Raw genomic sequence first — 14,033 nt, 5'->3', positions numbered from 1 at the left:
GCAGGATTCAGGGGGAGAGGACACATGGTGGGGTCAGAGGTTGGCTCTCGGGCCAGGGGGTGCCGAGGGCAGGGAATCGAAATTCCCTGCAGGGCCAGGCAGGCAGGAGTCAGGCAGGGCTGCAGCCCTGGGAGGGGCGCGTTGAGCTGGAGTTGAGTGATAGGGCTTGTTTACCACCCCAGGTTGGCAGGAGGAAGGGGGTCGCGACTCTGGGAGATTACAACCTGTTTAGGCAGATAAGATACCCTTGGGAGCAGAGGCCTAACAAAGGGCGACTGTGTGTGAGACCAGGGCAGGCGGCCTGCCGGGGACCAGAAAGAGCTCTCCCCGGGCACTGGGCCAGCCTGGGTGGGGGGGCCACGGAGCTGGGAGCAGGGAAGGTCGCACCACATTTGTTTCTCAGTTCATGTTTGCATTCTCCTAGTGAGTAGCTGCGTGCCACGCTCCGTACTAGGTGCAGGTGAAGAGGGAGGGAGCGTCATGTGGGAAGAATGGCGGGGACCACAGCCCAGTGGGGGACCCACAGCTCTCTCAGTAGGGATGGAGGTGGCAACAGTGGGAGATGAGGCTGCTTGGGGCCAGATGAAGGGGGCAAGGCTCAATTCCTCTTGCTTGGAGAGCTCATCTTGCTTGGACAGCAGCAGGACGGGCAGGAGGCTGGGCTGCCACGGGGCCCACGGCCCGGGCCCACCAGACACAGTAATGGTGGTGATGGGGATGTCAGGGGGACGGGGACTGCTTGCAAAGTCATTTTGTGGGGACCCTAAGGCCCTGCATGGAGATGGGAGTATGGAGTACAGCGCACTCTAGCCCTGTGCAAAGGCTTCTGGGAACCTGCCTGTCCACTGGCGGACAAGAAGGGAGACCCAGCAGTGCATCAGGAGAAGGTGGGTTGTGGGGGGCAGGGTGGACGCTGGGAAAGTTCGGTCTAGCATCAGGAGGCAGGACTTCTTCGATGGAGAATGCTGAAGGTAAGAGGCCTGGGGTCTAGTCCTCAGCCCCCCCCGACTCTCACCCCCTCAGGAGGGCCCCACAGACACTGGTGCACTCATTGTCCAAGTTACCACGTCGTCACGGTCCTTCTTTGCTCTGAAATCTTCACCTGCTCCCCACCGTGGCCAAGAACTTACTTAGGGTTCAGGATTTCCCCGCACGCCTGTGTATCCCTCTCCCCCAGCGTGAGCCCCCCACCCCTCCTTGGGGCTGGAGGCGTCCCCCACCAGCTGCAGACCCGCGTGGGCAGCCCTGGCCACGGGCTGGAACCTCAGAGCGAGGCTGCCCCAGATTCAGTCTCCGAGGCTGGCTCATTTCCAGGTCTGGGGATTCTTCCTTTAACCAGGATATTTTTAAAATGTTTTTTTTTAATTGGTCTTATTTTATATGGTTATGTTTTTAGATACATGTATTTTTATGTTATAACTTAAACCACACACATGATATAGGATAAAAAGAGAGGGCATTGCCCAGCCCTGTTCCCTGCTAACAGTCTAGGGTATAATGCAGATTTTTCCTCCATGCAATTTTTTCCCTCCCTCTTTGCTTCTCTCTCTTCCTTCCCTCCCTCCTCCCTCCCTCCCTGCCTCTCTTCTTCTCTCCCTCCTTTTTTTCTTTCTTTAGGTGAGAGCTGAGGAAAAAGTATCCTGAAACTTCAATATTTCAGGCTTGGTGGGAAATTTATAGGTCATATGCAAATGAAATGATTAAAACAGGCACTTAAAATAGGTTTTCCTCCCATTTGACAATTTCTACTTTATAATTTTATTTATTTATTTTTTTAATCCTCACTGAAGGAGATATTTGTCGATTTACATAGAGAAACATCAGTCAGTTGCTCCCATAGGCGCCCTGACCGGGATCAAACCCGAAATCTTTTGGGGCGTGGGGTGACGCCCCAATCAACCGAGCCGCCCAGCTGGGGAGTTTTTGTCATTTTTAAATTTATGATTTTTTTACTGTGCTGAAAGAACACATCAGATTTACCAGTTAACCTTTTTTAACTGTACGGGTCAATACTGTTAAATGGCTGTGCCTTCTTACGGAACAGATCTCCAGAACTTTCTTTTTCATTTTGCAGATCTGAAACTCTTTCCCCATTAGACCACAGCCCTCATGTCCCCCTGCCCCTCAGCCCTGGGTGGCCACCACCCCACTTTCTTTTTCTATGAACTTGGAATCGTACAGCCCTTGTCTCTTTGTGACTGGCTTGTTTCGTTTAGCATACTGTCCTCAAGGTACATCCGTGTGGAAGGTGTTTTACGTGTGAAGTAACAGGGGCTTGTTGTATGTGCAAGAGTAGCTCGGGAAGGCCTTTAAGGAAGGTCCCCACCTCCACCTGGGGGGGTCATGGGCCCGCAGCCGCCCTCCTGGTGCTGCTTCATTGCACCTTTGAGATGCCATCAGTTTGATTCCCAGACCATTTCAGAGATGTTGAAATGCAAAGAAAAAAAAAAAAAACACGCACACGTCCTCGCGTGTTTAGAAGCGCTGCCGGCGGGAGGAGGCTGGTGCAGCAGCCCTGGGCTGTGCGGTTCCACGGGTCGGGGCGCCACCGTCCCGTAAACTGGAAGGTCTCGGGCGTGTGTGACAGGCACCTGTTTGATGTTCCTCTCCCTCCCTCCCTCCCTCTCCTCTCTATGCCTGTACTCAGGTGAGGATTAAGAAATAAATAAACCCAGTAAAAGACTGGTACCACTGGTCTTTTTGCCTGTTTCTCTCATGCCCCGCCCCCCGCCCCGCCCCCAGCCACACACCCCTGCTCCTTCCTCACGCCCACTCTAAGGCCATCACCACCTCCCCGCGCCTGGATACACCACTGCACCGCCCCCCGCCGCCCCCGTCAGTCGGTCCCCACTGGCCCTGGAGAACCATCCTGTGCACATTTGGTGCCCACGTGTAGGGTTCCTGGAGGTGAAGGGCACGTATGACATTTTTATCGACTCCATCAGTTTGCTTTCCCACAGATCTTGCCAATGTGCACAGACACGTACAGCCTTACAGAGGGCCTTTCAAGCAATTTCTAAGGCAGACCCTCTGACCCAGCACCCACCCCTCCCACAGATGGGGAAACTAAGGTCCCAAGGAGTAAGGACCTTGTCTGATGTCCCAAGTGGCAGAGCTGGGACTAGATTCAGGCCTCCCTGCGTCCAGGCTGCTGTTGTTGCTGAGAAACTACCCACCTAAAGTGGTCTCACTCTCTGGGTAGTCTCCCTCTCTTGCTCAAACACCTTCCATGGCTCCCTAGTGCCTACACAACAAATTCTAAATGTAACTCACCCCACCATCTGGGGCTGCCGCCGCCTTCAAGGTCGTGACATGGTTGAGCGGTCAAATGCATGAGTTCCGAAGGTGCATGGTTCTGGTCTCTGCTCCATTACTGAGCACCTCCTGCTGCTATGTTGGTCTCCATGGTTACACATATCACTTTCTGCTGGGGACCTCAGGCAAGCTAGCTGACGGGTGTGAACCTCACGTCCCTCCGTGTGTAAGAACCCACAGACGTGGTCTGAGACCAGTGTTCTTTCTGCCCGGCACCTGGCGTGCAGTGGGTGCTCATCACTGGGAGCTGTTCTCTTATCAGGGTTCTAGGACCCCCACCTGGGTACAGCTTTCACCGTGTCCCGCATCCTCAGGCTTGCCTCATTGGGAGTTCCACGGGGCACGGCTGGTTATTTACAACCTTCTGCACAACCACCAGCTGGGAGAGAGGGGCTCTTCGAACCCCTCTGGAAAGGGAGGAGGAATTCCTGGTGGGTGTCGGTGCAGGGGCCTCTGGGACGGATCTGAGGATGGGCGGGGGGGCTGGCCTGGCCAGCAGAGTCCCCAGAATCCATGCCTGAGTCCTCTCCGTCCCCGGTCTGGCCTCTCCCTGCCACCAATTTGCTGTGCAAACCGCCTCTCCTCTCCAGGCCTCAGTTTCCCCAGCGGTCCCAGGGGAAGCCCGGTCCTGTCCCCCTGGAGCGATGTGGGCACAGCGGAGATAATGATGCAGGAGTGGAAAACCCTCGGGGGGTGGTGAAGGGCTGTCTGCGTGTGCAGGACCCCAGTCTCGCTCTGGTTTCCCATCAGGGCTCCGCTCTGGTCCAGCCCCCTCCCTTCCCTGTCTGCTCTCCCTTCCTCCTCCCTCCCTCCCTCCCTCCTGCCACTCGGAGCCGGCTCCCGGCATGCTGCGCGCTGCTGACAGCCTTATAAATAGTCGCCTTTGCGGGGCGGGTGGCTGGCCAGCACAGGCAGGGCACGCACTGGCCCCAGCGCCCACCCGCGCCCAACCCCCAGGTCAGTGTGTGCCTGCGTCTGTGTCTGTGCTCAGGACGGGAGCGCCTCTGCCGCAGCGGGGAAGCCGCACGCACGCCCCTGGGGAGTGTGTGTGTGTGTGTGTGTGTGTGGGCGCGCCCCGTGCCAGGGTATCCTCAGGATTTGTGTGGCTGTGTGTGTGTCCACGGTTGTGATCTGTGTGTGCTTGCCTGTCTGCGCTCCCCAGCTCCACTCCGGGTATTTGTGCCGCGCCCCGTGCGCCTTTGTGGGTGTGAGTGTGTGTGTGTTGCGGTCCCTCCCATCCTCTCGCACAGTCACCCCTTTGTCCTAGCCCGGACTCCTGGGGCTCCAGGTTCCTGCCCTTGGCTCGCCCCAGCTGGGGCCCTGGGAGGGGGCTGTGGCCTGACTGCCTGCACTGGAGGGCCTGGGCGGGGCAGGCCCTGTGATTGGAGGAGCTATCCCGTCGCATCGTTTTCAGTACCTGGGGGTACAGGAGGCCCCCTGGGTGTTCGAGCCCCTGCCTCCGCCGGCCCTCTGAAAGGGCAGGGGCTCTGTGGGGGCCCTGCAGGCTGCGCAGGCCTTCCCTGAGCGCCGCTCAGCCCCCCACCCGGGACTCTTCACCCAGGGCCTGAGGATGCAGGTGCCCCGGGGGGTGCAGACCCACAGAGGGAATACCAGCTGCCCAAGGTCATGCAGCCAAGTGATGGACTTGGGATCTGAACCCTAGTTGGTTGCCAGCCACTGAAGAGGCTGCCCTTGATCCCGAGAGGGGAGACCTGGGTCTTGCCCTGGCCTTGCGTGGTGGTTGAGGCGAAGTCTCTGTCCCCAGGGCCTCCGCTCCGCACACCCCTTGCAGACCACCCAGTTATACTGACTCCCTGCAGCCCCGGTCCAGGGGCCTTATAAGGCCTGGTTGCTGAGCCCGTAACCTAACTCCACCCCGGACCCCTGGCCTCTCTGAGGCCTCCTCACAACCCAGGTTATTTTGGACCAAGGAGCTGGCAGGTGCCAGCAGGACAGTGGGGCTTAGGTCACTGGGAGGGGGTGGGGCAGAGTAGGGTCCAGGCTACTCCTCTGGTCACTGCAGGCTGTCCCTGGCCTGGGGACCCTCCCCCTCCCCTGCCAGCTGCTGAGCAGTATTGGCAGCCACTGCCCTTCCTTAAGCACACTCAGCAGGAACGAGTCTATAACTCATGCCGCACAAGCAGCTGCTGAAGGACCTACTGGGTGCTGGGCCCAGATCAGCAGGAAATGCAGCCCTAGGTTTGACCGCAGTCAGGCCCAGGAGCAAGTGTCTCTCCTCCAAGCCTCAGTTCCCTCCTAAGATGGCTGCGAGGATGGCGTGAGGCCCCCGGCACTAGGGTCAGCTCTGGGCTAGGCCCAGTCTGGTGGGGACACAGGCCTGCACTACAACAGGAAGTTCCAGTACAGTGTGGCTTGTGTGACACCAGGGGAAGTTCGGAGGAGGCACTTACCAGGGTAGGAGTGAAGGGCGGAACCCAGGAAGGCTTCCTGAAGGAGGTGGCACCTGAACTGAGTCCTAAACATTAACACCTTGGGGAAGGGCATCCAGACCTTGGGTGCAGCCATGAGCTGGGGCCTGGAGGTGGGACGTGCCACGGTGGGTGAGGGAGCTGCCAGCAGTTCAAGTGGCAGCTGATAAATGTGTGGTGCGGGGGCGGGGGGCAGTGGGCAGGCTTTATCTTGGGAGCTGAGGGGGCCACACATGGAAGGGTTTTACGCAGGCGACTGATGTGTCCTGCAGATGGCCTGGAAGGGTATGGAGGGAGGCAGGCGCCCCCACCACCCCTGCTTGGGACAAGGAAGTGGCTGCGAGGAAGTGGCCGAGGAAGAGGGGGGTTTAGGAGCAGGAGGGTCAGGATGTGCCCGTGCAGGATGGAGGTGGGTGTGAGACGGCCTCTAGCTGGGAACATGGGAGGGGCCGGCCGTTCAGAGTCTGCAGGGCCTCCGGCCTCTTCAGGGGCCGTAGATTCACAGAGCTGGACAGAGAGGCCTGGGCTGGCTGGGCGCGGATGGAGGGTCCCGGGAACCTGAAGCTAATAGTGAAAGGGTGGAGTAGGGGTCTGGGGCGAGGGTCCCAAGCAGGAGGAATGGTGGCCAAGGGTCAGAGATCAAGGCGAGAGTGGCGGTGATGGCTGCAGGTGGCCTTGGAGAGGGCTGGTGGATGGGGGTCAGAGGCGTACGGGCAGCAGCTCCGTGAAGACTGATGGGAAGGGGAGGTGGAGGGAGGCTCCCGGGGGGGGGCTGTGGAAGCAGAGCGGCGTCCCAGGAGGGGTTGGGGTTGATTTGGGTGCCGGGGGATAGGGAGGGTAGTGGAGCAAGGTCCTTCAGGGGGGTGAGGGGATGGGCCACACAGAGGAGGGTAGAAGTTGGGCCTTGGCGGGGGGAGCCTGGGAACCCCTCGTTTGAAACTGCAGGGCCAGGTCCATGGGAACCCGGCTTCCTCCCTGCAGACGTCAGTGTCCCTCTGAGCTTTCCCTCCCGAACCCCATCGGAGACGAGGACTCGCGCAGCTCGCGCAGCTCCCGCCTCCTGGCGCCTCTCCTCCCGCCCCGGGGGGTGTTGTCAAGGTGTCAGGCCGACACAGGACCGAGCTCTGTTTTCTGCCAGGGGAGCGGCTCCGGCTCCACAGTTACTGGAGCCTCTGCTTATGCCCCTCAGTGGCGGGCGGGGGCCGCTGCCCTTCGTGACAGGTGAGGCCAAGGAAGCACACGCAAGAAGACGACTTCCCAAGCTCACCCAGAGTCCTGCGCCTTCCCCGCACTCAGCAGGCCCCTTGGAGGGCAAGCTGGGGCCTGGCAGGGTGCGGAGAGCTCGCTCACCGGCCTCCCTGTGCTTTGTCTTGCAGAGCGCTGACTCCACGCCCCGGACCTCGGCAGGATGGAAGGTACGGAGGATCCTCTCTCCTGCTCACTGCCCGGGCCTCAGTGTGCCTGCCTGTGAAGGGGGTGTGCTTTGGGGGGACACTCTGGGAGGGGCTCCAGGAGGCTCTGGGGCTGCCAGACCGGATGTGCCTGGGAGCTCCCAGCACCATCCTCAGGCCTCTCCCGGGATGTTCCAGTTGCAAGATCAATTTTAGAAGCCACGAGGCCTCCCCGAGGCGCCTGAGGGCCCCGCAGCTCACCTCCACCGCTGGTATTTTTAGAGCGGAATCCCTGCCTCTTTCTGGAGAGGGTGGGCACTGGTGAGGGCAGGCTGCCCTGTGGGAAGGCCCCAGTGTGCAGACGCCCCTCCCAGGGACTCAGTTTCCCCATTGTCTGGTGGGAATGGCTCCTGAGGATGTCTTGGGCCCTCCAGGCTCCGCCGGGCCCGACTCGGAAGGAGTCGTGGGCAGAGAGCCCAGCTGGCTGTCTCCTGGCTGCGCCAGCCCTCCCATCCCTGGCTTTGGGCCTCGGCCTGGGCAGTTCTTAAAGGAGCCCAGCAGGCCTGGCTGCTGCCTCCTGAAATCAGTGGTGCCCCTCTGCCCCTGTGGCTCTGCGTGTCCGCTGCTGCTGGGCCGTTGCCTGCACCTACACCCAGGCTTGTGCTGGTCACACGACAGCCAGGTGGCTGGCAGCCATGGGACGCATCGTCCTCCCGCCAGCTCCTCCAGGCTCCAGCCAACCCCTTGGCAGGGGGTGCGGGGGGTGGGGGGCAGGGAACTACGGAGCTCACCTCCACTTTGGGACAGGAACGGAGAGCCAGAAAGGGGCGGGGACTCCCCCCCCCCCCTGAGGCCTCAAAGCGCGCTCCTGCTTCCCCACGGGAGGGAAGGCCCGCAGCCTGAGAAGAGGCCTGGGCTGCTGTTCGGGTTCTGGCTGCCCTGGAGCAGGCCCCCCCCCACTAGGCCTCAGCTCCCCTCTTGTGGCGGGGCCGTGGTCTCACTGAGTCCTCAGGGTGGTTGGAGCAGAGGTTGGAATGTAAGCTGGCCTGTCTCTTTGGGCAAGGGTTCCACGTGCCCACCGCAGCCCTCCTCCCCGGCAACTGTCTCCGGGGCAACATATGTTGCGGTTGCCAACTCCACATTGGGACCGCCCGGGGAAGGCGGGCCATGGACGGACCCAGGGCCTCGGAGGGGAAGGGTAGGGAGCACAGCAAAACAGGACCATGGGTGCCTGCTGCTCATCGACAAACCCGCGTAGCGAGGAAGACTCTAGGGCCAGAGGTGACCCGCTGTCCAGCCACCCACAGGGACTGGGGTGACACGAGCCCCTCAGAGTCACCCTGGCGGCCCGTGCCGGTAGCCTCCCGGCCTCTGCCTCGGCTGGTCCCGCGCTCCCCTCGTCCTCCGGGCTGTCTCTGACCCCCTGCCGCGGGCCCAGCACAGGCCTGGGACTCACAGGTGCCTCTGGCCCTCTGTGTCAAGCGAGTGGCTGAGCTCCGCTCCCCTCTTCTCTCCCACAGAGAAACTGAAAAAGGCCAAGATCATCTTTGTGGTGGGTGAGTCCGGGCAGGCGGGTGAGGCACCAGCAGGGGACGTCGGCGCAGGCCCTGGTGGGAGCCGGGGCCGAGGGCCGCGCCCCGGGCTCTGCCCCTCCTCCGCTGGGTGGCCCGGGCAGACCCTGTGCCCCTGGGGGGCCCTGTTCCTCAAGGCTTCTGAATGGGTGGGCGCTTGCAGGAGGGCCCGGCTCGGGCAAGGGCACCCAGTGTGAGAAGATCGTCCAGAAGTACGGCTACACCCACCTCTCCACCGGGGACCTCCTTCGGGCCGAGGTCAGCTCGGGCTCGTCCAGGGGCAAGATGCTGTCGGAGATCATGGAGAAGGGGCAGCTGGTGCCACTGGTGAGTGGGCCCCAGCGGGGTGGGGGCAGGGCGATGGCGGTCCCGAGTGGACGGCAGCCGGCGGAGTCCACGACACACCGGCAAGGCCGACCACGACCTTCCCTGGTTCTGAACCCTTCTGGGTGCCCCCACTACCCTTGGCACAAAATTCCTTCCAGAATCCTCCAAGAGCCTCCGGGACCTGCCCTTTGGACCCCTTTATCCTCCTGCCATCCTGGCCTCTCTGTCCCTTCAAACTCATCCCACTGCTTCCTGCCTGGAGTGTTTTCCCTCCTCGGCATCCAGGCCTTCCCGAGTCCTCAGCTTGGGGCTAAGACCCCTAACTGTATAGCCCCGTGGTGCCCCCTTCTTTGTCCACACGCCTGTGTCGTGCTTGGAAACTGAGAAATCCACGCACTGCGAGTTTCCTGATGGCAGGGAAGGTCTGCTTTGTTCACAGCTGTGTCCTCTGGGCCCCCCAGGAGCTGGCCAGGAGGAGGGGCCCAGTCTATAACTTTGAGTGAATGAATGAGTGAATGAATGAATGATTTGACCCATCGATGGAGTCTTCTTGGCTCAGGGAAGGCCTGGAGGGGAGGCTGGTTTGGGAGATCTGCATTAGGGCCGAGGGCAGTGCACCCCAGGCCCCCAGGAGGGTGGGGAGGAGGGGCTCATCACCCCTCCTTCTTTTGTGTGCCCCCAGGAAACGGTGCTGGACATGCTTCGAGATGCCATGTTGGCCAAAGTAGAAACTTCCAAAGGCTTCCTGATTGACGGCTACCCTCGGGAGGTGCAGCAGGGGGTAGAGTTTGAGCAGAGGGTAAGGCGCAACCTGGTGGGTGGCCTTCAGGAGCTGTGGCTGGGGGCGGCCAGGCAGAGGCTGCTGTGATGCACACACACACACACACACACACACACACACTGTTTGTGGGGGATAGGGGCTGGGTAAGGAGGAAAGCCAGGGAAGACTTTCTGGATCTTTCTAGAAAGCCAGAAAAAAAGTCTGGAAGAATGGGCAGCCACAGGCTGGGGAGTTCACAAGCCTGGACAACCCTGGTCAGGTCCCAGCTCGACTGCCTCAGGCCTTGGGCTGTCATTCTGCCTCTCTGACCTTCAGAGTTCCCACCTGCCACATGGGGACAGACAGGGCACGGCTGCCTTGTGCGACAGTGCGGGGGTCGGAGGGAACACACTCTTCAAAAGTGGGGCTTGTTGGCCAGAGGGGCAGGGAAGAAGGTGGGCAGGGCTGGGAGGGTCAGGGCCCCTAGGCCCCTGTGGAGGGAGCAGAGGCTGCTGGGACAAGGCGACAGGGGTGATGCCGGAGAGGGAGGCTCAGGCCTGGCTGGAGGCCTCGGGTGCCAGGGAGCAGAGTCCGCCCTCTGCCGGGGGCCACGGGGAGTCTGGCTGGAGAGCATGGGCTTCGGCATGACGTCTCTGAGCTGCCTGGGGTGGGTACCCACCAGGAAAACCTGCAGGATGAGGGTGTCTCACACACACATACATGTACAAGCATGTGCATGCACATGTGTACATGCACCTGGCAGTGTGCACTCACGCACCTCAGGCAGCGTGTGCCTACACACTCAGCACACCTAAACACTGGGCTGCCACACATGCACACACAGGGCACACACCCACACTGATGGTGTCACGTGCCACGTGGGGAAATGGATGAAGCTGTAAGTGCCAAGGAGGAAGAGGCCAGTAAGTGTGTGGGGTGTTCAGGGAGGGCTTCCTGGTGGAGGGACTCTTTCCAGGCCTTGCAGGGAGAGATCTGGGCGTCCCAGTGGGCAGAAGGCTGGACACCCATTCCTACTCCCTGTCTCTGCGAGACAGGGGCTGTCTTTAGGCTGTCATAGCTCTCAGCCTCGTCCAGAGGTAGGGTGCTGCTGGATTTCTGGCCCTTTAAGGGGTGTGAGACCCCAAGAAAGTGTCTATGCTGATCTGGGCTTCCGTTTCCCCATGGATGAAACGGGGGTTGCCTGGGTTTCCTTCAGACTGAGAGACCTGGACCTAGGCACCAGCTGCGTGGCATCCCTTCTGACCCTCAGGGCCACATCTGAAAAGTGGGGTTAATGGAAATTCTCACCCCTCCTGGGCTGGTGTGGACACCTGGCTCCGCCCAGGGCCCAGCCCTGCTGTGGCTCTCAGGGGTCCGGCGCCTGGTCTTTTTGACTCTGAACACCAGGGGGCGCCAGGTCCTCACCAAAAGGAGACGCATCAACTTTCCTTTCCAAGTCCTGGTGGTGATGAAACATGAAACACTCTTTCCAATGACAGTGACATTTTCAGAACCTCCCAGAGCTCAAGTGCCTCTCACCCCTTCCCTCAGCGTGGTTCCTTTGCCGAGTCCTTACCCAGCCCTGCTGGTGACAAGCAGATGTCCCTTGCCCTGGTGGGCTCCAGGCCAGGCTGGGGAGAGGGATGTTAAGTAAACAGCCAGAGGCACTTCTGAGAGGTGCTGGGGGCAGAAGCGAAGGGGACTGGGAGAGCATGTCCCAGGGGCCCGGGGGTGGCGGCGGGGGTGGCGTCTGGGAAGACTGCCTGGGAGGAATGAGGTTTCAGCCCAAGTGTGAAGGCGAGCACTTGGCATTGAGGGAAAGGGGTGCTGGGAGGTCCCCGGCACGGGCAAAGGCCCTGTGGACGAGGAAGCTGATGAGAGCCAGCCGAGACCAGAGCCAGCGCAGGCCCTCCTCGGTCAGGAAGGGAGCTGGGACTTTCTCCTGAGGGCAGCAGGGAGCCACGGAGGAGGTTTGAGCTGGAGAGTGGCAGGGCGCATTGGTTTGAGGAGGGTCTGTCAGGCTGCCTTGGTGGCCCCAGTGGTGGGGAGCTGGGGAGGGGGGTGGCCCCAGGGAGGGCAGGAATGGGGGCCCCTGTGACTGGTGCCCCGCCCACAGATCGGACAGCCCACACTGCTGCTGTATGTGGACGCAGGCCCCGAGACCATGACCCAGCGGCTGCTGAAGCGTGGACAGACCAGTGGGCGTGTGGACGACAACGAGGAGACCATCAAGAAACGTCTGGACACCTACTACAAGGCCACAGAACCTGTCATCACCTTCTATGAGAAACGTGGCATTGTAGCCAAGGTGCGCCCCCTGCAGGCCTGAGGGAGTACTAGGAGACCTGGGTTTTTGCCTGGTCTGGCCTCCAATTGCCGTGACCTTGGGCCAGCTGCCCTCCCTGGGCCTTGGCGTCCCCGCTGATTTGATGAGGGGCTGCTGCCACTCTGTGGTTGGGCGCCAGAGGCGGGCCCGGCCTCTGCAAGAGGGGCTGGCCTCCGTGGGGTCCGCCCAGCCCTCCCCGGTGTGTCTCTGCTCACCAGCAGTCTCCCTGCAGGTCAATGCCGAAGGCTCCGTGGACAGTGTCTTCTCCCAGGTCTGCACCTACCTGGATACCCTCAAGTAGCAGCGCCGGAGCCCCTTCCCCAGCTCCGAGCCCAGCCCCGCCCCCGTCCTGACTCGGGAGTCCTGGCCTGAGCTCAGCGCCTCCGCCCCGCCCGGCTGGAGCACAGACAGAGGAAGCCACTTTATCCTGTTTTCATGGACAGCTGAGCACTAAAGGAATTTCCGAGGACGTTCGGTTTTACTCCTTTTTCTTTGCTCCCCTCGGGGTTGATTTGTGTGGGATGGCCGCCCGGCCTTGAGTCCCCGGCCCCGCACCCTCCCCAGTCCTCTTCGGGCCCCTCAGCCCACCACAGCCAGCTGCCCCTCCCCGAGCTCTGGTGGAAGACCGAGGGCCCTTCCTTACCCAGAGCATGCCAGGCCCGGGCTGTGCCAGGTCAGGGGACCCAGGGGGCCTGGGGCAGCGTCTTGCTCTCTGGGACTCGTGGCCAGGCAGAGCCGGGCCTGGGCCCCGGTTCCTCTGCATCCTTGCTGTGTGGCCTTGGCCCCGGCCCCTCATCTCTCTGAGCCTGTTTTCTGTGCCTCACCCCTGCTGGGGACTGGGCTCTGGCACGCAGTGAGGGCGTGGGCTGTGGGGGTCTTCCTGGGCAGTTGGCGGGTGGTGGGGGCTCTCCTGGTAGGGGGTGTGGCACACATCAGCCGGCCAAGTGGGTAGTGAATTGGCTTCCTTGGCGCCTGAAGGTCCGTGGATCTGAAAAGGGCGTCAAGGTCGAGTGCGGGGAGGGGTCAGGGTCAGGGTCAGGGTCAGGAGTGCCTCCCTGAGGCCATGAGACCTGAAGGGCTTCCCGCTAGCACGTGGCCCTGGGAAGGTCACAACCTGTCCTTTCTAAGCCTTCTCACAATTTAAATTAGGCTCAGCCCCCCTGCCACCCCTCGGAGCCCCCCCCCCCCCCCCGCCCGTTAGGAAGAGACATACTAAGCCAAGGGTGCAGCCTACTAGCTACTGAGGCCTGTGGGAGCCAGAGACCAGAGCAACCTTGGGGATGTGCCAGGCCCGGGTGCTCTGGGGAGGCCCCGGAACCCCCTGGGGAGACCCATCCCCCCTTTTCTGTCCTCCTTCATTCTCTGACCTCATCCTGGGGGAAGGCTCCATTTGGTGCTCATGCGTTCTCAACACCCGAGTCCCAGACCCAGCGGGCTCCCTGCTAAGCTGAGGGGGCCCTCAGGGGCCCGCACCCGGTTGGAAGGACATCATGACATCCCGACATCCCAACATCCCGTGCGGGCTGATTGCGCCCACTGTGTGTCCCTTCTATGGATGGCAAGTGTGGCTGGTTGTTTTCCATTTACACTAGTTATTTAAACTTTCCTTTAAAATAAACATATTTAAGTTCTAAAAGGTGAGTCTATTGCACGAACACAGAATAAAGACATGGTGATGCAGGGGAGAGAGAAGGCAGGCATTCAGTGGAGTGAGCCATCTGGTCCGGGGGGGGGGGGTGGATGGAGGCCTCCGCAGCAGGTCCCTCTGTTCCCCACGCCGCCCAGGGTGTGTGGACACGCTCACGCCCCTTTATCACAGGGTTGTCCGAGGGCCTGAGTGATGGTGCGTGGGAAAACACACCCAGGACGGTAAGGGGCTAAGGAAACCCACCTGACAAAATCATCGTCATTATT

General features: G+C 61.1%; 1 protein-coding gene across 3 annotated transcripts; it reads left to right on the top strand.

Moving 5' to 3' along the window:
* The first annotated feature begins 4,115 nt into the window (after positions 1 to 4,115).
* AK1 (adenylate kinase 1) lies at positions 4,116 to 12,593 on the top strand. 3 transcript variants are annotated; one of them, XM_028515389.2, is made up of 7 exons: positions 4,116 to 4,272; positions 7,121 to 7,159; positions 8,656 to 8,691; positions 8,870 to 9,033; positions 9,716 to 9,832; positions 11,910 to 12,101; positions 12,352 to 12,593. In XM_028515389.2, exons 2-7 carry the CDS (start codon positions 7,153 to 7,155, stop codon positions 12,418 to 12,420), a joined length of 585 nt encoding a protein of 194 aa, XP_028371190.1. In that variant the 5' UTR covers positions 4,116 to 4,272; positions 7,121 to 7,152; the 3' UTR covers positions 12,421 to 12,593. The 3 variants fall into 3 exon arrangements, with proteins under 3 accessions (XP_028371190.1, XP_028371199.1, XP_028371182.1); XM_028515398.2 differs by lacking the exon at positions 4,116 to 4,272 and adding an exon at positions 6,827 to 6,965; XM_028515381.2 differs by lacking the exons at positions 4,116 to 4,272; positions 7,121 to 7,159 and adding an exon at positions 8,285 to 8,416 and having other exon boundaries at positions 12,352 to 12,589.
* Positions 12,594 to 14,033: the final 1,440 nt, after the last annotated feature.

The sequence above is a fragment of the Phyllostomus discolor genome, chromosome 3 (genome assembly GCF_004126475.2).
Source record: "Phyllostomus discolor isolate MPI-MPIP mPhyDis1 chromosome 3, mPhyDis1.pri.v3, whole genome shotgun sequence".
NCBI lineage: Eukaryota > Metazoa > Chordata > Mammalia > Chiroptera > Phyllostomidae > Phyllostomus > Phyllostomus discolor.
Note: the sequence above shows the minus strand (reverse complement) of the source record. Positions and strands in the feature narration are given on the sequence as shown.

What these genes read in the sequence shown, in the direction of transcription:
- AK1 (XM_028515381.2), top strand. Translation starts at nt 8,359, where the DNA reads ATGGGTGCCTGCTGCTCATCGACAAACCCGCGTAGCGAGGAAGACTCT. An exon ending in CAAGATCATCTTTGTGGTGG is followed by an intron (nt 8,692 to 8,869) that starts GTGAGTCCGGGC and finishes GGGCGCTTGCAG; the next exon opens with GAGGGCCCGGCTCGGGCAAG. An exon ending in AACGTGGCATTGTAGCCAAG is followed by an intron (nt 12,102 to 12,351) that starts GTGCGCCCCCTG and finishes GTCTCCCTGCAG; the next exon opens with GTCAATGCCGAAGGCTCCGT.